Below are 23,760 nucleotides of genomic sequence, written 5' to 3'. Positions count from 1 at the left end.
ACCCTCATTAAAATAAATGCTGGAATTAATGCAAAGTATCACCACACCATGCAAAATTTATCATGAACCTGTGAAATGAATTTGCAACTCTTGCAAAATAGGCATGACCTCGAGGTTAGTATATTCCAACCACACACACATGTATACACACATTAAGTACCCACGTATAAAGTGTATGTGTCATGTCACACGTTTTCAGAATATGTGAGAAATTGTGATGCTGTACAGTTTAAAATAATGCTTACAAATGGCTACAATCAAGCATAATAATAGCCGGTCAGCTTCCAAATTACAAATGCTTAGTAACTTAATGTAATATCACTGGGTTAGCTGCCATTTAGTAACACCCCGTTTAAACTACCTGGGCATCCTGTACATAATAGTAACAGCAGCAACACAGAAAACATTAATGTGCATATTTCAAACCACCCACTCACGTTTCCCTGCTGGAAGAGTTTTTTTTTTTTTTTTTTTTACCCAAAAAACACCATCTGTTTCTCTCTATAAATCTGCATAGAGGGGAAGTGTGCATATTTGTATAAATGGCATGATTGATTGTCCTTCCTCTCCCCAGGTGCCTCGCTGAGCAGGTACAGAATAAACTAAAGCTTCTTCTGGTCTGGCCATCTTTGCCTTTCTTTGAGAGAATATTTTGTTCGGTCTAGAGACTCTAGAGACATTTGCGCGGCAGTGGGAGATCACAGTTGTCCCGGCTGGCAGGTGGCTCTGATGGGGCTCAGCTTTGTCCTGCAAGACCAGCAGGTTTCAGATGATGTACAGTTTTGTCATGTCGCAGAAAGGGTGGGAGCTGCTCCAGCAGGTCTGTGTTAAAGTGGTCAATCTGCTGTCTCTAGCTGTGCTTTTCACCCAGACTTTGCTCTTAAAGGCTGGTGGTGAATAAAAAATCTGTACATAGGTTCACAGCCATTAAAAAAAAAAAAAAAGGTGAGTCTTGAGTTTTAGTGATAAATAAGAAGTACAGTATAGACACTGAGAAACTTACAATCTGGATGTTCAAATAGACACATACTGTAGATGTGTGGAGTGTAATATAAACACTGAACAAATGACTGGAGCTTTCTCCACCGTGTGGCAGGTAATTGATCAAGTGCTTCTGAATGTTGGGATAGTGGCTACAACAGGTGGTGCAAGGGCTCCATTCAATGCGTTTCTGCCACTTTAGAGGTGATTAAATTAGAGGAAGACATATAAAGGAAGACATATAAAGAGTGCACTGCTAAAATCACACTTTTCTGGATTATTTAGATACATTTTCTTGCAATTTTTTTATGTTCGCAACTTGTAACAATATGAACTTTATGACATGACTGATGAGATGAGAATTTTTCAAACTGCCAGTTCAAGCAGTTCTTGAAATGGTGCAGAGGGTTTCGGCGATAATTAGATCCCTGTGTGAGGGTCTCATTTGAATTCTGGACACCTTCTACAACAGTTAACATTGCTCCCTGTTGGAACTGATTGCGATGCTCAAGTCTTCACCTTCCTGTCCTCCGCTACCTCCACCAATTATCGCTCTTTAAGCAAAAAAAAGGGGGGGGGTTTTAAGTACGACCCTTGACCCTTTACCATGCTCTGAATCGTTCATCCATGATCACCGAGGTCATACACTAACAGTGTTTGTATGTGCAGGCATGTTGCTCTATCAACTTATGGAATGAAGCACTGAAAGCATAAGCCCTCATTCAAATGCATCCTCATGAGTCCATTAAGCGTGGCCATAACTTAATTACTAGAACTCATTAAACGTACATTAGATAATATTATACACTGATTAGTGGCAGCAAACTGGACTGAGGCAGAAGAAGTAAAAAGTGTAGGTTTGGGTAAACATGTTGATGCAGCAGCAGATCTGTTATCTGTTCCATTACTGTGGTTAATAATGGACAGGCTCCTTTAAGCTTTAGTGAAATTATCGATGAGTGATTTTTTTTTTTTTTGAGTTCGACTGCACGGCCTGTATTTGTGGAATCCAGCAGAGTGGAACTTTGGTCGGAGCAACCAAGCGGAAACCTGAGTTATTACTAAAATTGCTAATATGAGCCGTTATCAACAGTTACGCCAGCAATCTGGCCTTTTCTTATTATTTATTTATTTTTCGTTTCATAATAGTGGCACTATTATCATCATTAAGTGTTATTAGACCTACAGCAATTCAATCTTATCAGCACTATGAAAATGTTTTCTGCAGAAAGCAAGTCTCCCTGCACGTTCCGTTCTAAGCGTGTCTGGTTTCAGGACGATATTGCAGAGTAATGGTGGTGGATAGGTTAAGAGACATTTTTCCTTTTCTGTCTAGATGATCAATTTGATTAAGTACCTTTTAATCCCCCTGAGAAATGAACAACATCTAACACAGTACGAAAAAGCCACAGTCAGCACCCGAGTAGTGAAACAAAATGCTTCGGAGGCAAATTCTGAGGACTCGAGGGTTGAAAGGGTTCATGAAATTAGCTATTAAAGAATGTGACATGACTTCAGACCTATTCATAACAAGTTTCGCTTAGATGGCAGGAAAAATCATTTGTTAGTCTCCTGGATTTTCTTTCTGTCTAAGTGGTTCACAATTATTGAGTTACCACACAAGTGGTCTTCAGATGTGTTTGAAGATTATTGTGAACAAAACATGCTACTGTTTAATGTGATGATGTCGAGACCGAACAGAAGCGTTGAAAGCAGAAAGCCCCAGCAGCTTCAGGTCCCGGCTGTGAATTACTGGACACGACGAGGCTTGGCAGGACTGTGACCCCACCCTGCTGGACTCCAGCTCTCATCCAAACTGCACCCACACAAGTGACTATCAGCACTCACTCTCACTGAGAGAGGAGAATGGGACTGTAAATTGGGTTTCTGTGCAGGAGTGAGTTTCACGATAGATTCGTGGCAGCATCTCTCTCCGCTCTGCTTTCTTCCTCAGCCAAATGCCCTGGGGCCTCAAATTAGCCTCAGAAAGATGCAAACGCAGAACAGACTGCCATGTCTGATAGGTAATACCTGCACATCCTGTTTAAAGCACAAAAAGCCTAAGACGACGACAAGATCAGAGGAACATGACGAGATTAAGCTGCTTTTGTTGAAACAAAACAGTGCATATTTGCAAATTTGCGAGGTCTCTGAAGGGATAAATAAAAGTCTCACAGAGAAGATGTCTGCATGTGAGCCGCGCAGGAATGAATGGAGCCTGAACGTGAAGGTGCAACTTTATCGCTCCACGGTGTGTCGTTCCTTCGTCTGTCGCCCTAAAAGCGAAAGCGAGTCTGTCTTTATTGTCTCATTACATCCACAGACTTTAGAGAGTCAACGTTTCTGAAATGCGTGATCAATTGTTACAGAGAAAACAGCACATATTCACACGTTCACCAACACCTCCCGAGTGTGCACACTCACCCACCCAAGACAAGCACACACAAGACGGCAGAGTAGCACACACAGGCTGCTACACATTCATACACATATTTGCTATTAAGTAGCTAACGTGACGATACTTTGAATTCCTTGTAGTGTGTGTGTGTGTGTTCAGTCGCCCACCAACACTTATATAACCAGTAAGTACATTGCATTTGAACAACAAATATTTATCATTTTGGTAATACCATTATTTTATTTGAATAAACAGATCAATGACTGATGCATCCTGTGGGAATAAAGACCAAATATATTGTTATGTTTTGTAGTGACTCTGTAAAACCGTGCCGGCTGTTTGTTTGTTTAAGAAACAAACAAACGTCTGTTAAATTATTCACTGACTGTGCTTCGAGAGGGCGAAGAAATTCAAACCATCTTAGCGTGTGACACTGCAAGTCGTGCTGCACGCTATCAACACGTAGTTTGTGGTTATGCCCAGAAGGCTGTGACACACTGAGTCAAAGTTCAGCCGTTTGCTGATGCAGGGCCGTTTGGGAGCATCTGTGAACCTAGTGTCCCACAAACTGGACTCCCGTCGGTGACTTTTCAGACAGTTCATTGTGTCGAATCTTCGGTCAAGGTGATCGCTATGATTAGCTGTTCAGCGCAGTGAACCAGTGCACAAGTACAAAAACTGATGAAAGTAATGAAAACAACAGAGTTCAAAGGGCACACCGAAGTCTATTTGTCACTTTACGTCTTCTTCTAATCTGAAAATTAGAACTTTTTCAACAAACTGTAGACCAACTGATCAGCATCGTTTGGAAAAGGTCAGCTTGGAGTAGCTCTTCCTACCTTCACAACCAACACTAACTCTTCCAGTTCAGTTCCCCTTTGAGTGATGAATACAGACTACTGCCACCTGCTGGTATAAGGAACTGATTCCTTTCATGCAGAAGCAGAGCATCAGCACGTACCACATCCTTTGTGGTGTGTTCAAGTGCAACTTTAAGGCAGTGTCGGTAGTTCTTTGATCCACAAAATGTTGTGACATTAATACACGTAACGTTGTGTCATGTAGTACTGTTGCATTGGCCTTAAAATCTCCTCCCAGTCATAAGCATGGACATGGACAAGACTTTTTAACTAAGTGCAATTTAAAAGGAAAAAAAAAAAAAATGTATTACTTGCCCTGAAATTCTTCCAAATTGACTTTATGGATTGCTAAATTATTTAATAAACCGTGTTTGTATTCAGTGTTTCTTCTCATAAGGCACTGACGTGTTAAAACCTGTATTTCTAACATTCATATTTTCTGTCCTGATACATGATTTAGAATCGTGTTAATCCTTGACTTTAAAATAATCATCGGCAGATGGCATTTCTCCAGTTTGTCCACTTCAGCACTGGTGAGACGTCCTCAAAGTCCTCGCTTATGTCCACATTTCCAGAGCACCTTGCCAAAACGCCACTGGCTAGTAAGTATTATGCAGTGTGAGTGACAGCTCAGGAACAGTTAACAGACCTCCTTATTAAATTTCAGCAGTCTTGGGAGAGGACAAGTCACATCAACATGTGAATCACAGCCCATAGGAGACTGTGGACTGGTGTCCACTGCAGAGCTCAGCTGGTTCTCAGCCAGTGTTTTTTTGGAATCAAATCTCATACTGGCCTCATGATATTTAGCCCAGCTTTGGGAGACTCTTTCAAATGATCAGCCAACCAATCATCAGAAAAGGGTTTATTAGCAAATAATTACGACTTAACTTTTCACTTTTCTAAATCCTACCCCTCAATCATTATTGACAAAACGAAGAAAGGAGATTAGAACGACCGTCTTTATCAGTCCAACTACAGCGGAGTGCTGTTGCACCTCTCTAACCCTTTTAATTTAAAGACCCGTCCACCTGGCTGGCTCTCATCCAGGCAGTCCAGCACTGGGTTGTTATAGGCCAGCTGTGCCTTCTTTTGATCAGACTGGTTCTGCATGTCGGACGAAGTCGTAACCTTTGAGATGTGCTCTTCTTCCTCTTCCTGGCCCTCCTCGCGGGTGAAGCTGCAGCAGACAGTCACGTTGGTGATCAAGCGGTCGAGGGGTTTGAGAGAGCGCATCCACCTGGGCAGGAAGTCCCAGTTCCGGAGCATGGCGGGCAGGTGACGGGGGCTGCGGGCCTGCATCACATTTACCATGGCAATGAAAGCCGTGACGCCCAAGAAGGGGGCGCCAACGCCAGCCATGACGTGCCAGCCGGCCAGCGAGAGGCCCAGCACCAATGACGGGAGGAGCAGGAAGCAGAGGAGCAGGTACAAGACTGCGAACCACCGGTACTTGGCGGTGCGCTCACCCAGGACACGAGCCATTCTTATCGGCAGGCGCATGAATGAAACGGGATACCACAGCAGAATACCGAAGACGTTGAAGAACAGGTGGCACAGAGCAATCTGCATGCAAAGAGAAGACGAACAGATGCAGTAATTCTGTCATCAGTTCAAAGTTACATCGTCGACAGGGCCTGTTTTATTATCACGTAGCATTCAAATATAATCCAGTGAATCAGTGTGGTGGCAATTTTCAGTTTTTAGTTGCCTAAAGGCGAATAAATGACAACAGTGTCAAAAGATGTATCTACTCACATGCCTCCAAAGCTCTTGTGCACGTGTTTATGCATAAGTACGTATTCATGAATATGCATAGCATGTCACATTATCCACCATCTGTACAGCTATAGATAACCCTCAGCAACTACCATGTTTTTTGTCCCTATATGTTCCTGTCATTCTAATGTCACTGTCTGTGTGAGGGCAATAGTGGTGAAACAAAGCTTTCAGTGCCTCTACTTTATTCTTTCCAGTTTTAAAAAGTTTAAAAAAAAAAGATTACAAAAATAAAAAATCCCCCTACCTGTATGGCGGCCGCTAGTTTGTTCCCTGGACTGGCCATAGCTGCCAGCAGGGCGGTGGCAGTGGTGCCGATGTTGGACCCAAGGGTGAGAGGATAGGCCCGCTCGAGACTGATGACACCGATACCTGACGGAAACGGTTACAGAGGAGGAAAACATAATTGTTCCTGACATCTTCCTGCTCAAATGCTTGCAGAACATCCAGTACTTTGCGCGATGGAAATAACTGGTGCACATAACATTTGTACTAAATGCATTTTAATTAGCAACTTTTATGTGCCGTTAAATACACGAGAATACTTTAAAACACCTCATTAGTTATGACAACCCCGCTGAGAGTCATGAAGGCTTTTCTCTGAGTGGCTTATTTGATCAACTTCATTCACAGATAAAAAGACTAAACACGAAATCTGAATCACTACTTTCCCAGAAAAAAATAGTTACTATCGAATACATGACAACTATTCAACTATTTTACAGACACATGTAGTTAAAAGTGGGAAAATTGGGCTTTCTTTCTCTTATTTGTTGGTTTGGTTTTCTAAGACTATCTCATGGTACCAGTAAAGTTTGAATGAGAGGCTGAGCTAAGTAAAAACAGAAATCTTGTGTGGAGTCTCTGCGAGTCTCCTGCCTTTTAGGATTACTTCAAGCTGGTTAATTACTCCTGTTTAAAATTAGATATTATTCAGACCTCACATTTTTCTCTGCGTAGCTGACTGATGACTCAGTCATCAATGATTTTACATGCTTCATTTAGCCGCTGGAATACAGCGTTGGTTATGCAACGTGCTCTTACAAACTTCACGTGCTTCCACCGTTAGATATGAGCAGGTTTGTGTCCTTATTTGGACTGGTCTAGCTGGAAAACGAAGCACGAGTCAACGAGGAAATCTGCTGTATGTCCCCAGTTGTATGGGAACAGAAGGATATCAATAATCCGTTGAATGGTCGCAGTAAAACTTCCATCCGTGAACTGTTACCAATTTATTGCTCCAGCAGTAAATGTCTCTTTAGAGGTTGTGGTGTTAGGATTTATATGTTTCTACAGAAACCAGCAGCCTTGGAAACAACAGCCCAGTTTATGAGCCAGTAGATTACAGTGGTAATTCTTCCAGGTGGGATTGACACGAGCAACTCCGTTCTTTGTTTTCAGCTTCCGTCTCTCTGTATTCTGAACTTAAAACTAAGTTCAACTTAGACTTACAAATCTACTGCGATTTAATGTTTCACCTGGGACACATATTTTATAGAGAATGCAGTAGTACACTCTTGAGGTTCCTTCACAGGAACCTATGTTACTCACCTACTAAAGGAGTCATGGCAGATGTAAAGACGGAGCTACTCTGGACCAGAAATGTCACCCCTGCACCCACAAACATGGCAATGTATCCTGCAAGCCACCCAAATGGATATGGCAGGTCTGTTGGGATGCAATGAAGACATGGAAATTATGCATGAGTCACGTGTCAATGTGAACACTTAATATTTACATCTTCTGCCACGTGAAGGACGGCGTTGTTTGGTATCAGGTCATTTTCTTTTTTTTTGTTTTGTTTTATTTTTTCATGGGTGCTGCTCCACCTAGTAGAGCTTTTAATAACTTCATGAATTTATTATGTAAATCTCTGTGTGTGTCCCCGTATTATAACAGCATCAACCTCTGGACAAATAGTAATTATAAGGAGAGAAAAACTGTAGAAGAACAATGTGGAAAGTGGCGAGGAAAATCAAGCTTTTACTGGATTTTTTTTATTTATTTTTTTTTTTATTCAGACAGTGCATCCATATTTAGATACTAAAACACGTTTTGGTATTTGAGCTGTTGTGGATGACACATTCTGTCTCCTGTCTGAATCCACCATTGTTTCCCAGTGGGGATAAAAGACATCATCTATTTTAAGAAATCGCACGGCCAACATGTCAAAATATTACTTTTAATGTTTTCTTGATTTGTTTGCTCACTTCAACACAAAATTATGCCACGGCAGATGTCAACAAAGAGCCGAACCTGTGTTGATGACTTTATGGATGACCTTCGCTACTTGGCCTTTAAGAAGGGAGTTGAGCAGCTTGACCAGGAGCAGCAGACACGAGCAGAGCACGGCCAGGGAGGCCGCCAGGAGAATAAGCCCCACTGTGAGGTCTGACAGCTCGGCAGACGCAAACAAATGTCTACCTGGAGAGAGACGCGATCCTTGGGGTATTAGACTGCAACACCCAAATCCAGACCTAATACTTCCTAGAATATGAGCTGTGACGACCCCCAAACTTATGGAGAAATTAAGTAGGGACCCCCTACCCATTTTATAGTGCTATTTATAAATATACATTATTATTATAATTTCACAGATGTGATTGAGTTTAAACTTACACTTAACACGGGACGACCAAGACAAGTTATGATGACTGGTCCCGCAGTTATCCTTGGTTGCATTGCCAACAGACTGCAAAAAGAAAGAAAGAAAGAAAGAAAGAAAGAAAGAAAGAAAGAAAGAAAGAAAGAAAGAAAGAAAGAAAGAAAGAATACATAAATTAGCGACAGTTTCCCGTGGCTGCCGTGAACGGGCTCCATTTGGCGCCAGTCCGTGACACAATTCGTCTGCATGTGCAGGAGACAGCGGTGGAGACGAACCATTACCATAACAAGGTCAGTCTGGCACCATTCTTTCACCAGGCTCCTGTTCCTCATGTCCTCATTTCCCATGGCAATCCCCGTGATCACACACTTGTCTAGCTGAGGGCGAAAGGAGAAAGATTTTCAGCAACAGTCCGCTCCTTGGTTTCAAACAGAAGAAGACAAAGAGCAGAACTGCTTAGCGTTTCACTGTAGTCTTATCAGTCAATAAGCCTTCGGAGAATCACTACCTGGAGTGTTTGGCAAATGGCACATTTCCAGTGGTTTCAGGAGCAGAACAGAAAATGTTAAACTCTGCGGGAGGTGAACTACAACACGGCACGGTGGCCGAAAAATAATTGGAATCGGTTATAATCACGTGTGCTCATTTAGTAAAGCTCTTGATTATTACTGTAGGAAACAAGCTCATGTGTTTATGGTTTTATAGTCAAAGCTTAAGCCAGATTCATGCCCCTGTGTCGAATCCATGTTGCACGTACGCCAGAACTCTATCTCAGTCTCAGTCTGACGTGCACCTGCACTTGCCAGACAATCACAGAAAATTCACCTTACCCCTGCCTCCTACACAACATCTGCTCAGGCATCTTTTCCTCCCTTTCTGCCTCGCAGTGATTTCAGTAAAAGAAACAAACGCAACACGGGCATGGAAATCACACAGCCCACTAGTCAAATCAAATCAGACCAGATCAAATCAGACGAAGCTCCGCTGTCGTTCTGACAAACATGCAGCTGTAATGGAGACGGAATGAAAATGCATTTCTACTCAGAGGTTCGTGCGGACTTGGGGAAATGAGCCAGACAGGTACAATTTAGTTAAAATAAGTGAAAAAGAATAAACATACATATGCAGTAGAATAAAGTACGTGATAACCAGTGTGGATCGGATCTAACTCCCATTGGGGTACATTGTAGGCTCCGCGTAGATCTGACATAGAATCATTAATCCGAGCTTTAATCTTTACTCTCCCAACACTGACAAACTCCCTGTATGTTTTTACCTGTATGATGAGCTTGGTGACAGGCTCAGTGATGACCTTCAGGAGCTCAGGTGCTTCCTCTCCAGGCTCTAGCCTCAAGCTGGTGACCAAAAGGTGGGAGAGCCGCGTCATGAGGCCGCTGGCCACCTCCAGAGGCAGCAGGACCAGGACCGACAGCCAGTTGAAGCAGTCGTGGATTGTTGCTCCGGCAAAGGCCCTGTGGAGGGTCACAGTAATTGAGCCTGTGCTGCCCAAGGTCAGCCATCAAATCACTTTTTTTTAAAAGTTTTTTATTTTTTTGGGATGAGTGTGACGTAATGAGCATTTCAGCTTTGACCCTGTGTGCGCACGTGTAATGAAAGAATAATAAATTGAGTTTATTTTATCAGACACAGATTAAGCAACGTGCCATCTGTTCACTTTGGGATCTCTTCATGCCAGAGGGCGCTGATACGGGATCAGTGTGGATCGGTGACATCACTGCCACCGGTTTAGAAATGGAGCCCGAAGGCGAGAGGCAAACCAACAGCTGCCGACGCTTTCTCCCCCTGCACTCTCAACACTTTTCTTCCATCTCTCCACTTATCCACTTCACTTTTCCATTTCGGCGTCTTCTCCTCTCGCCCTCCGCGCCGCCACGGCCCCACACTCACCGCTGAAACTCGGTCCTCTCTGCCGCTTGCATCATGGCCACTATGGTGTTGGTGACCGAAGTACCGATATTGGACCCCATGATGACCGGGACGGCCGACCTCACTTCCAACACTGCGAGGTGAGACCACACAGAAATTGAGTAGTAATTCTTGCATATATTTGCCATTAAACGAAAACACTGCAAACGCCTTATTGGCGTCTGCCTTCGAATGGTAATGCGTCGCCATATAATCAGTAGGCATGACCTTTAACATTGTGAACGCAGCGTGCATTTTAATGGGGATTATAGGTGACTGTAATTTCCAAGTGAGTGGAGGCAGCTTTATAGGGGGGTCATTGCCTGTAATGATGATGGCCTCGAGGAGACACATCAAGAAGACAAATACCCATGCCTCTGCATCCATGGCATCTGTCTTTGATAATTACCTATAATCTTCCTCTTAGCTCTGTCATACAGAAAGCTTTAGAAGCAGAGAGGCAGCTCCCGCATGCTGATGTCATTCACTCTTAACTGCACAGACCAAAGGCGGCAGACCTACGTGCAGTTGTAACCTCGTCATGTAATCGATCTTCGGGAGCCCTGGCAAACTAGACCGACCGAGATTGCACGGTGTGAAAAAGGTTTGATTTGATTACCCCTCTCATCCCAGTCCACCCTGCTACAAGGCACTGATTCCAGGTTGCAAAATGTCTGCTTCAGGCCAGTCCGTGTGTGTAATAATAATCCCACAAGAGAAAGGTTACATTATGCAAATGTTATGTTTAATTTTTCAGTCATCGTGACGAAAATAAATGATAATTTCTATGTTTCTTCCCCAAGGAAATAAAAAGAACAATAATCAAGGACTGTATGTGATGCACAGTTTACTTCTCCTTTGCTAAAAAGATGAGCAAATTATTTAGTCTTTTTCAAATTTAAATAGATAATTGTGAAATTGTTGAAAGGAGATTAGACAAAATGGTGATTTAAGAAAATAAGAGTGAATATTCTCTGTCCTAATATTCAACAGTCTGATTGTAATAATGCTTTTAGGATTAACTTTGTTTAGCAAATGAAGCATCATCACAAACATCGATTTAAAGAAAGCTTTTGTTACAATCAATCACGGACACTGCTTGTGGCGTCCCGCAGGGGTCAGTACTGGGTCCGAAACTGTTTATCCTTTATGACGTTTGTAAAGTCTCTATATTAAAATTGACTTTATAGGCAGATGACACAAATATTTCTTGTTCGGGGGAGAATTTACAGGAGCTTCTACTATCATTAAATCGAAACGAAACTAAACCCATGCTATTGGGGAACTGTAAAAAGAAAACTCAAGTACAAATCCAGGTAGATGGCGTTGAAATGATTAGGGTTCATGAAAATACATTTCTCAGTGTAATAGTGCATGATGTTGGAAATCTCATATAAAACAAACTGTCACGGAGCATTTAAGTACTAAGTAAGGTAAAATACTTTCTGAACCCCGAGTCACTCCCCTTTCCACCACATTATTGTTCATTAATATTACCGTATTTCAGTGAAAATGGAGCCATAAGGATCATTTACAGAGAACACACAAATCATTTATTCATAAAAATTAAAAAAATTGAAATTCACTGATCTGGTTCACTTTCAAATTATGTGTAAAGAAATAAAGAGCTTACTCACAGGAAACAAAGAGAGGGAGGATATAATTTGATCTTTGTCCACGCACAACATTAAAAACAATTTGTATTTCTATATGTGGAGTGAAATTATGGAACAGGCTGAACTAAAGCTACGTCCAAACATGAGCAAGTTTAAGCAGCACATTTGTTTGCTGTTATTTCTAATAACGTACCACAGGAGTTTCGTGTTTCCTGTTCGTGTTGCTATGTTAAAGTATCTTTATTTATTCCAATATCTGTGTATGTGAAATGCAAGCCTGCAGGGATACACCGACCAAGAGAACGGTAAACACATCCACAGCACATACAGTATATAACACTAAATGAGGCCAGCTTTCTATTTCGGGGTTTTATTTAAAAACCTACAACAACTTGTATGCCAACACTCACACATTCACACACACACATGTGTTCATACTCACATCCAGAGGCCACCAGGCTGACTATAATGGAGGTGGAGGTTGATGAGCTCTGAACCAGAACAGTAACCAAGATCCCCACCACCAGCCCTGCCACGGGGTTAGACAGCACCGCATTGTCCTGGAAAATGTCCCCCGCCACTTTACCTGGTTAAATATTCCACCCACATACACAGAAACACACACAGGCACAAAAACACACAGAGATGACAAGGCTGCCAGAAGTAATAATAAGCAAGACTCAAACTGCCTGTTTCCCCAGATCCAGAAAGGTCACTAGATGAAGCTTTGCGGGGCCCAGTAGGACACCGTGAACTGTTCGCCAGTGACTCACTTATTTGCCAAACATTAACTGGGTGAGTCACCGTGAACCAGCTGAAGGGGGCAGGGGAGGTTATAATACTTACCCCCTGCTAACTGGAAGGCAGAGCTCAGGGTGTCCAAGGAGCAGACAAAGAAGAAGAGGAGGATGAAGAGGAGAGGGATCTTGGATAGACTGATAAGGAGCTGCTTGGTCTTGTTTGGGATCCCTGCTGAGGCCTGGGGAGAGCAAACTGTTCGAAACAATAAAGTCAGGGAGCAGGTTAGGTTCACAAAGTTGACCTAAAGAACTTAGAGCAGACAACACAGACTTTGGTGTATATCTGGTCTCTTTTTCATTCTGCAGTCTGCGCGTCCTGGGTGACAGAGATAGCCTCGGCAAAGCTCGCACATGTAGAGAGCAAAGCCATCTGACATACTACATTACCCACATTCAGCCAAACACTGCTGAGAGACAGCAGGACCAGACCACATGGACCCAAATGGCGTGTCTGTCTATTGAACATTTCCTTATCTAGTGCGCATGGGGTTCGGCTTCTGCTGTTGCAATTTGCCTTTTCAAAGAGATGGGCCGCGCTGCCGGCCCAGGAGACGAACGTGCCCAGTCGTAATTCTCTCGTACCTTCATCTCCGGGGAGTCTCTCTGTCTCTTCAAGGGAAGGTTTGTCGGAGAGGTGGTTGATGTGTTGGCTGTAGCCCTCGACGCTATTGGCGAGGTCAAGGGTGGAGCCAAGGCCGGACTCCCTGTCCTCCTCCAGTGGTAGTTTGGGCTGCGAGGGAAGCTGAGCAACATCCGTCCTCCCGCCTGTTTACAAAGAACAAGTGGCGAAGATCAGCTTTGAAGCATTTCAAAAAGACAATGAAACTGAATTGAAAGTGAAGAAGTTACCGCTGCAGTCTGTGCCTGTGGTCCGTCCAGAGGACACTATAGTTATAGGTCGAGATGACATGGCGCTATGAGTTTCCTGGGTGGAGACGTATATATGCAAGAAATTAAAACCACCACAGTGGATAGAAGAGATCTGAGAGTGGTGTCTACCAGCCACCTGCAGCAGTGAAAAGAAGCCAAAGGCGTCTGCATACGAGCCCATCTCTCACAGAGGATGACCAATTAGAAGAGAACACAGGCGACCCACATTGTTTGTAACTGGCAGCTGTCCTCGATCTGAGCTCAGGTCTCAAACCACTTACACCACGAGCCAAAAGATCGGCGAGAAAACATCAACTTATCTCCGTTTCCCACAGCTGCAAGTCAACTCTCCACAGTCTATAGAGCCGCGGCTCCCTGCAAAGGTTGTCACGCTCTCTCGGTTTAAAGAGACCGTCTTTACCCCACTTCTTTTCACGTCTGCCACTTTGCCATATTTTGGGGACTCCGCTGGTGGAGGGGGTACTAATGTGCGTCTTAAAAGCAAAGAGGATGGAAGCAATTACGGACAAAATTACAGTAATTAGAGTCACTGTATCATTCTCGTTCTGTGAGGCATCCTCCTGCATGTTCTTGATCTGCAGACAGGCGCCGTAAGAACATATGTACATGGTCTCCGGATGTGGGAGAACACAGCCGAATAAACTCTGAATGAACAATACTGCACTTTTCTTTCTTTGGTGCCCGGACTGAATGTTCCTCAAATCTAACGGGCCACTCGCCAGACTCTTTGTCGGCCTGCCACTCTCTCTTTGTCTATTTCTGTACTGTTCCCAAGTTTGCGTTTAAGACCGTGACTCACGAGCACATTCCCATGCAATTTAAGCGTCACTAAAAAAAAAAAAAAGAAAAAGAAACTGATTGAGTTTTACTTGCAAGAAAAACAAAAGGATTAATGAAACACTTTTTTTCAATGAGTGGTTTCCTTGCCAACATTTTCCTAAGAATTTATGAGCTGTAAGTCTCTTGGCACAAGACAAACCTCCAGAATTTGATTTAAAATAAATATTTCTTCTCATGAAAAGCTGCAACACATTATATTGGAGCGAATGTGTTATTTGTCATAAGCATTAGCGTCGCGTGAAGCCTCTTACCTTGTCTCAAACTATCTCAGGTGTAGTGTATGACCCCTGCAAAAGGAAAGCGACAGCCTGAGGGTTAAATCATCTTTAAATAAACTAGTAAGGTGTCGAGGGGAACACCTTACCCCTTGGTGAATTACTTGCTCCAACACTCTTAATCATTAACGCAAAGTTAATGGTCCATAAGTTGGAAAAGCATGTTGTGCATTAGGTAATGAATGTTTGCTTAATCTGACATTTTTCACCTGCTCCGACGCCAGATAAAGATTCCAAGATGAAGCAGCCTTTTTGGTGTGATGAAGCATCCTGGTGGTCGGAGGTTTTCACATCCAAGGGCAGGAGGAATCTGACACCTAGTGGCTAGCGGTGGAAGACTGTGTCATGCAGCTGTTTGCTGTTTTCATCATTTCTGGAAGCCTGGCAGAGCTCAAAGTCGGGGTATTAAATGATCGTTTCTTCCACCAGACAAGTCAGTGGAAACATTTCAGACACGTACAGTGTAATCTGCTTGACTTGTGCAGAATGTTCAGTTACTTAGATACTTTGCCAGCACTGGAGACCAAGCATGTTGTGATTGAAAAACGAGCTATCGGGTAAGATTCTCCGAGACGCACGTGCACGCAACCACTTGCACACTCCACTACCCACAGGCGATGTCCTCCTTACCACGGGAGAACTCAGAGTGGGCCCATCTGACGGGGTAATAATTAGTCCGGCTACGGTTCTGTCATATCAGCAGTGCTCTCAGCCGAAGCTACCAAACCTGCTGACCTCAGACTTTCATCTCTGAACTCAGAGGAGCAGAACTTAATAACCCTCCAGAGTAAGTTGCAACTTTCCAATCTGCCATGAGAAGCCACAAAGAGAGATAACAGATCTGTTGTTGTTGTTGTTGCTGTTGTTGTGCACGAGGCTGGAGCTGAGGCTGATGCTGCCTGGGGGAGAAATCCCTGAGATCTGGTGCGGCATTAAGCAGAGAAAAAGAGAAGCAGATGACGTACAAGCACATATGGACACACACGTGTAGCCATGTGTACGCACTCGCGGTGACGGCTAAATCTCTGATGGGGCTCTTTGGTGAAAAGCTCTCCAGGCTGCAGTTGAGTGCCTCTCCAGATGTGCAGCAAGTCACAGGAATGAACCAAACAGAGGCTACCAGGTCACTATTATACTGTCATTCAAAACACCTGCTTCCCATTGAGCTGTATGTGTATTAAACCATCAACAACCGCGCTATCCTCTGCTAATCCCACTCCGAGGAATACCATATGGTGCATTCAGAGACTGTGCTTTTTTTTCCAGCAAAGGGGGTTATAACACGATGTCAGTTAATTACCTGTAGACATAAGGAAGGTAATGCGCCTGATTGTGAGGACATTCTGTCTACAACAATTCACGCACATTTTAAAGTTTAAAACTAATACATTCTTTTCATTTTGATTACTGGCACAATCTTACAAACACAAAATGACTGATGAAGGTTTTAGAAAAAGCAAGAGGCATTCACATTTGTATGATTGTGACATTAAAACCGACAAAAGCTGCTGTGCCTGGTCGGTTTGGATTGAGAGAGAAGCAGTCAATCATCAGTGCACTGTTCATGACTGGCACTGTTTTTATAATCACAAAAAAAAAAAAAGTATTTAGTCATGTTAAATTTAGAAAGAAAATAAGAGTTTATACATAAAGTACTGTCAGCTGTAGCCCTAGCTTGTGACAGATGCATTATTTGTGCCAGACTGCCTTTGTCGTATCTGACAGCCACTACATTTCACCATATTGTACCTGAACAGATACACACAGGGTAGTTTAAAAGAGACACAAATACTGAAATGTTAGTTTTGTTCTTACATTGAGCCTAACGACATGGTTTGATCACAGCTGCAGGTTTAGGAGTTTGCTTTCATCACACATGCAGACACATATGACCCAGACTGCCTCCAAATCAGATCTTTCCAGTGGGATCTGAATACGTCTAGGGGGTGTTCACACCTCTGCTGCACGTGATTGGATCACCCACATCGAATCTTAATGCAAGGTTTGAACGGGCCTTTAGAGTAGTTGTCTGGACAGGAAATACACTCACTGGCCACTTTATTAGATACACCTGTTCAATTGCTTGTTAACACAAATAGTTAATCAGCCAATCACATGGCTGCAGTTCAAACTGAGCATCAGAATGGGGAAGAAAGGGGATTTAAGTGACTTTGAACGTGGTTTGGTTGTTGGTGCCAGACAGGTTGGTTTGAGCATTTCTGCTGATCTACTGGGGTTTTCACACACAACCATCTCCAGGGTTTACAGAGAATGGTCTGAAAAAGAGAAAATATCCAGTGAGCGGAAGTTGGGCAGACAATGGGCAGACTGGTTGGAGATAATAGAAAGGCAACAGTAACTCATATAACTCGTTACAACCAAGGAATGCAGAATACCATATCTGAATGCACAACACGTCCAACCTTGAAGAAGATACAGCAGCTACAGCAGCAGAAGACCACACCAGCTGCCACTCCTGTCAGCTAAGAACAGGCTCACTAAAATTGGACTAGAAGATTGGAAAAACATTACCAAGTCTGATGAGTCTTGATTTCAGCTGCGACATTCAGATGTCAGGGTCAGAATTTGGGGTAAAAAAACATGAAAGCATGGATCCATCCTACCTTGTATCAACGGTTCAGGCTGGTGGTGGTGGTGTAATGGTGTGGGGGGATATTTTCTTGCTACACTTTAGGCCCCTTAGTACAAACTGAGCATGGTTTAAATGTCATATCCTACCTGAGTATTGTTGCTGACCACGTCCATCCCTTTATAACCACAGTGTACCATCTTCTGACGGCTACTTCCAGCAGGATAATGCACCATGTCACAAAGCTCATATAATCTCAAACTGGTTTCTTGAACATGACAATGAGTTCACTGTACTCCAATGGCCTCCACAGTCACCAGATCTCAATTAAAATAAAGTACCTTTGGATTCACATCATAGATGTACAATTGACAAATCTGCAGCAACTGTGTGATGCTACCATGGACCAAAATCTCTAAAGAAATGTTTCAAACACATTGTTGAAAGTGTGCCATGAAAAATTAAGGGAGTTCTGAACGCAAAAGAGGGTCCAACCTTTTACTAGCAAGGTGTACCTAATGAAGTGGCCAGTGAGTGTAGCTAAAGTTGAGTAAGCTGTGCATCCATGAAAGTCCACAAAAAAACATTTCCTCCATTTATTGGGACTGTGATGATCAGAGCTGTCTCACATTTGGCAAACAGATATTTAATATTACTATTAATGAGAAAAAGAAAGAAAATAAGGTATATAAGGAGTTTATTTTTATATGTTTATATGCACAGTGTGGTGAGTGACATTTTAAACTTTCTAGCTGTTTTTTTATGTGTGGCCTTGTGTCAGCATGGGCATTTGTCACATTGCTGGAGAACAAATGCGTGTTGAGTTCAGATTGCCTCGTTACACTGAGGCCGCCAACAAAATGCAGTGAAAGAATGAGCCCTGTTTTTAACTGGTGCTTTCACTGGTGGTCATTCGCAGGGTTCCATGTGTGATCTGCAGACTGCAGATAAAAACCTGCAGTGCGTTTGGCTTTCTAAACAGCAGTTGCTGTATTTATCTTTATCTATCTGATCCCCCGTAGCGCGATATATTTCAGCGCTGCGTTAATCATGAGTGGTTCTGAATGAGGGCAGAACAAAGAGACGGATTCACTCTTTATTGTCAGTGCACATTCAGTTGGTATGCATACGCCACTCACAGTACGACGAAACAGCATCATCACAAATGTCCATTGGTTTGAACGTGACAGTCTCGGTGTGTGTTTGTGTGTTTGTATTCAACTTTCTCAATTTTCCTTCGTCTTTTCATCATAATTCACGTATTGCATGTTTTACAATGTTCTCAATATTCTGCACGTTTGCTTGTGTACATATGCACATTTATTTGTTTTATGAGGTTAATGATATTGTAGTTTTAATTATTATTATTATTTTTTTTTAATCACTTAAGTTCTTCGGTGGAGGACGAGGGCGTGTCAGAGCCATCGGGACACTCCTGCAACAGAGGCATAAAAACACTGCTCAGCCACAAATGTGGATTAATAGATTTACTTCTCGTTACTTAGGAGGAGATGGTGAAGAAGCAATTAAAAATAAAGAGTGCTGCTGCCTTTGTAAATGAAGAAAAACAACCGACACCAGCTCACCTTCACGTTGTCCAGTTCTGGCCTGCCTGGGAGAGATTTTTGTGAGGAAAAGGCCTGCGACACAACACGCGACGCTCTGGTTAGATCTGACTCATGACAAAAACAGCTAATGCACTGGATGGATGCCAAGCTCCCGCTCACCTTCTTTGACTGCTGCACCTCCTCCGTGGACTTGGACCTGTTCTTCATGTGCTTCTGAGGAGAGGTGGTGGTGGTGGTGGTGGTGGGAGACTGGAGGGCAAAGAGGGAGGGCTGTATTAGACGACGGCAGAACGGTTAAAATGTTACGCATATCAGGCTTCCAAGCACCTCATTTGTCTTCTGCTCCATGGCTGGCTTAAAGGCTTTTTTTTTTCTTCAGTGCAGATGCAGCTTTAGGATGGATCACCTTGTCCTTTTTTGCAAACTCTGGCTCCACAACTGCAAAAGTTTGGAGAAAGACATAAAACAAGAAAGGTTAAATGCATCCTTTTTTATAAACGGAAGCTCAAACCAACCCCCTCATTAGCCCTGCAATGTCAAATGACAAATCATTAGACACTTCGACTGGCCGCATTACATCCATCACAGGTCTATTAACGATGGCTGAGTTCCATTAAGTGTCCCAGAAAGCCACGACATTGACCCACAATGAACAACAGCGTGACTCCATCTAAATGAAATGCAGCCATTAATACGAGTGTGTTTTTCCTTTGATGACATGTCAATATTAGTGCTTATTAGTGAAGGACGCCTATGAGCAGCCACAATCTGATGAGTGTGCAGCAACGGGCTCTTCTCACTAGATGGCGTCTCTGACTCTGATATGAACGCAGATTTTAATGATTTCCTGGATTACTATATTTCTTTCTTAATTTGGTGCCAATTGTTGCACAAACCGCTGCTCCGATCTCTGATTTTCATCTTGATGTGAAAAGACAGAACCTGATTTACGTGACTGCGAGTTAACCTGACTTAAACAATGGTTAAACAAACATCACCATACATACTGTCACATAAAAACAAAGCATAAAACTGAAAAAATAAAAAATAAAAAACCTCACACTGACATAGAGCAATGTGGGATAAACAATGGTTCCTGGAGAACCGAAATGTCACAGTTAATACAAGGCAACAGTCACAGCCAGAGCCACAGCTGGCGTCTGGATCCCTGGTGGTCGGGGACAAAACACCTTTGAGTCTGGGTCAATGTCCAGCAGACTGATATTTTTGCAGCCCAACAATCCCCCAGTCGATGTCTGCTATTCTCTGACATCCAGTCAGCCCGGTTTGATCGGATCAACACACTCCCTGGGGGGAAATGGGAACGACAGGTTGAATAGTTTCCTGATGTGACTCTCTGTCGAATGGAGGACGCAAAGAGGCTTAGAGCAGGGGTCTTCAGTGTTTTTCAGGCCAAGGTCCCCCACAGCTGATGAGAGATTCAGTAGGGACCCCCAAGTGACTATTATGTGTTCTATATTAAACTAGTGCTATTTCTAAATATACATTATTATTATCATTTTGCATTCAATCTTAAGCTATTCCAATAATACACAGGTTTATTTATTTTGTATTTTTTTTATTTCAAACATGTGCAACAGTTAATGTGTAATGAAAGAAATGAAAATTTGCGGGAGAAAATTAAAAATATATATTTATAAAAACAATGTCAACCAAAGATTTTGCGACCCTGCCTTGCAGTACCTTCGCACACCCCTAGGGGTCGCGGACCCCCTGTTGAAGACCCATGGCTCAGAGGTTCTCTATATATTCTTTCATCAACTATCTGATGCTGGTTGCAGAGATATGACCAATTATTCTTGTTATTCAGTTATTCTTGTGTATGACCACCTACTGTAATAAACATAGCTCCTGGAATTCCCCTCCAAAATGTTATGAGTCATAGTAACCATAAGTATTATTAAACACAATCAAAGCAATCTTCAGGTAACATTTAGTGGGAGTTTGACTGTTACGAAATATCCATGTGGTTATGGTTGGGTCATATTAAACTCGCAGAGACTAAATAAACCCCATTTGAAGGGTAAACGTTGCTGATGCACCAAACAGGAGAACGTCACCTTTGTGTACCCGAGGCTCACCGACTGTAAACCAGCGGGAAGACAATTGTTGTAATTATGTGCATTACACTGCTGATTAAATGTTTACTTTCTAAACTCTGTTTCTCTAAAGACAGGCCTAACAACCCTAGAAACACCACAGTCTGATTTGACTAAACGGAAAATTGAGCTACGCTCATCCCCACCCCGAGCTCCAGTTCAGTCTGCTGCTCTACAGGAAGCATCCAGCCCTGGGCTCATAAAGAATGAATGGGAGCTGATCAACAGGAGGTCACTAGCCATCACTGTGTCGACTGCAGGGGACTCGATTATAAAGTCCTACTTGGAGTGGAATAAATGTGATATTCAAACAGCCCTTGCCTGCTAGCCAAGGTTCGCTTACACAAGTGGGACTGACCCTGCTGGGAGTTCACGGCCTCTTTCATACGAGCTCTGTTACGACATGCATGCGAGTATTATTGACACACCCAGGGCGAACACAGGGCTGCACGCACTCACTCTAAGACGTGCCTTACAGCTCTACGAGGAGGACAATCTCAGCCTTGATGGCTGGGCAGGCATTCAGCGCGTCCTGGGTCGCTCTGACCGGCTCGCTGAGGGGAATGACCTAAATGAGAGTGATTTGCCTGCCTCACTCAGTCTGTGCCCTCAGTCACTGCTCGTTCATCTTTGCGCAGATGAGGAATCCCTCCTTTGTAGGAGAATCAAAAGGACAAGAGGTCCGCATAGGTTGAGGCGAGTGGAAGTTCAGCTCTTGCAGCCGAAGCCCTGTAGATTCGACTCCTCCATCGATTAATCCACATGAACAACCCAACAACTACCGAGGTGACGCATTCAAAAACATTTAACCTGTTTGTGGTACGAACACAAACGAAATGAAAGCCTTCACTTCCCGCTCACATCAGATTGCCTGACAACACTGGAAGAAGAAGATGAGACGGAGGTAGAAAAGTTTAATTGCCAACGTAGTTAGCCTTTACAATCCTTAATAAAAGTTGACATCCGCTTTACGTAAGAACTAAATCTGTTCTGCAGATTTGTATCCATAATCTTTGGCAGAAGCAGAGACTCTCTTTGAGTGTTGGGTCAGCACTAATTAACTTCACAACTGAGGAGGAGAACATGACAGGAAAGCCCTGAGCTTAACTTGGATGTGTTTGTGAGAGAGTTTCAAAGAAAAGGTAAAAAAAAAAGAAACAGACATTACTGTCAAGTTTCCTCTTCATCATGGTCACTCCTTTCTTTTAGCGGGAGAAGGAAGACCGGTTCACCTGACATGCGACTGCCTTCGACCAGTGTTAAAAATGATGACCCTGGCACACAGTTTCGCTTAAGTAGTTCGACTCTTTCGGGAGAACTAAACCCGCCCAGGGTTTGAGCTGCTGAACATGCTGATCTCGGAACTTCGCTGGCTCAGGATGTGTATTATCATTATGACCACACTGAGACGTTTAGAGCACCAAGGTGAGCACGCGGCCAGAAATTTTACTGACATTTTTACTGCGAAGACGGCTCGCAGCGTCAAGGACATTATGTCCCGTTATTGTTGATGATGACGACGAAACACACACACACACACACACACATGCTCTCTCTCTCTCACACACACACACACACACACACACACACACACACACACACACACACACACACACACACACACCCCCCCAGCCGGATGAATTCAGCATTCACCCGGCACAGCTGCTCCAAACCGCAGCTGAGCCATGTGCATCTCACCTGATAACAGACACACTGTTAATGAATCTACAATTGTATTCCCATTTTGAACACGTCTTCAGTTTTTTTTTTTTGTTTTTTGTTTTTTTACAGACTCTGTCCGCCTTCACCGGCTGAGCAGGAGCTTTCTTCCTCCCCAGTAATGTGCAAGCATTGATCCGGGTGGGTTTTGTTTTACACCACTTATGTATTCCTCTGCAGGACACTCAGAGACACAGTGAGGACCACTCAGAGCTCCCATCCATTAGCAGGACTGAAAACAAACAGGTTCAGATGTTGAAACCCCCCCTTTAAAACGATGCCAGGCTTAAACTGGAAGAGCAGCAAATAAGGACGGAGATGGGAGAGAGCACTGGCACGATCTAAATGAAAATCTGAGCTTTTCCATGAATGAGGGAAGAGGTTTGTGGCGGGGGAAGCATGAGGCATCAGGCACAGTAACGCGGTGATTGACAGACGAGAGGGAGGATGAATGATGGGAGTGACATGAAGAAAGGGCAGAAAAAAACAAAGGAAATAAAAAAAAAAGGAAAAAAAAAGGAGATTAACGCAATGCCCGGGGTGGATTCAGACACTCACCTCCGTTTCTTCCTTCCCTTTTCTTCTCTCAGTACAGCAGACGGGCAGTGGAGTAGATGGCACTCCTCATCTCACTGCTGCTATGGTGTCTGAGGGAGAGAGAGAGGGAGAGAACACCCCTCTCTGCCCATTCATAGCTCCACCGACGCACCACTCACGCATGGATGGAGACACACACACACACACACACCAGGTGTGCAGCTTATGGCTCTATATGCTAATGTCTCCAACCTG

The 23,760-nt window shown here is 43.4% G+C and overlaps 1 protein-coding gene and 1 long non-coding RNA gene across 2 annotated transcripts; both read right to left on the bottom strand.

Annotated features, from left to right (window-relative positions):
* Window positions 1-3,590: 3,590 nt before the first annotated feature.
* On the bottom strand, window positions 3,591-14,998 carry slc34a1b (solute carrier family 34 member 1b). Its single transcript, XM_047585299.1, has 13 exons — window positions 14,948-14,998; window positions 13,815-13,890; window positions 13,548-13,730; window positions 13,012-13,158; window positions 12,608-12,751; window positions 10,532-10,643; window positions 9,900-10,095; window positions 8,905-9,000; window positions 8,638-8,710; window positions 8,275-8,442; window positions 7,570-7,686; window positions 6,266-6,390; window positions 3,591-5,805 (listed from the first exon to the last, which is right to left on the bottom strand). Exons 2-13 carry the CDS (start codon window positions 13,873-13,875, stop codon window positions 5,215-5,217), a joined length of 2,013 nt encoding a protein of 670 aa, XP_047441255.1. The 5' UTR covers window positions 13,876-13,890; window positions 14,948-14,998; the 3' UTR covers window positions 3,591-5,214.
* A 3,648-nt stretch (window positions 14,999-18,646) lies between these two features.
* On the bottom strand, window positions 18,647-23,706 carry LOC125008229. Its single transcript, XR_007112856.1, has 5 exons — window positions 23,527-23,706; window positions 19,457-19,567; window positions 19,289-19,378; window positions 19,148-19,201; window positions 18,647-18,996 (listed from the first exon to the last, which is right to left on the bottom strand). It is a non-coding gene; the product is annotated as an uncharacterized LOC125008229 (long non-coding RNA).
* Between the last annotated feature and the right edge of the window lie 54 nt (window positions 23,707-23,760).

This window comes from Mugil cephalus, chromosome 5 (assembly GCF_022458985.1).
Source record: "Mugil cephalus isolate CIBA_MC_2020 chromosome 5, CIBA_Mcephalus_1.1, whole genome shotgun sequence".
NCBI classification, from domain to species: Eukaryota; Metazoa; Chordata; class Actinopteri; order Mugiliformes; family Mugilidae; genus Mugil; species Mugil cephalus.
Note: the sequence above shows the minus strand (reverse complement) of the source record. Positions and strands in the feature narration are given on the sequence as shown.

What these genes read in the sequence shown, in the direction of transcription:
- slc34a1b (XM_047585299.1), bottom strand. Translation starts at nt 13,875, where the DNA reads ATGTCATCTCGACCTATAACTATAGTGTCCTCTGGACGGACCACAGGC. An exon ending in TCACCAAGCTCATCATACAG is followed by an intron (nt 9,001 to 9,899) that starts GTAAAAACATAC and finishes TTTCGCCCTCAG; the next exon opens with CTAGACAAGTGTGTGATCAC. An exon ending in GCCAGACTGACCTTGTTATG is followed by an intron (nt 8,711 to 8,904) that starts GTAATGGTTCGT and finishes TTCTTTTTGCAG; the next exon opens with TCTGTTGGCAATGCAACCAA.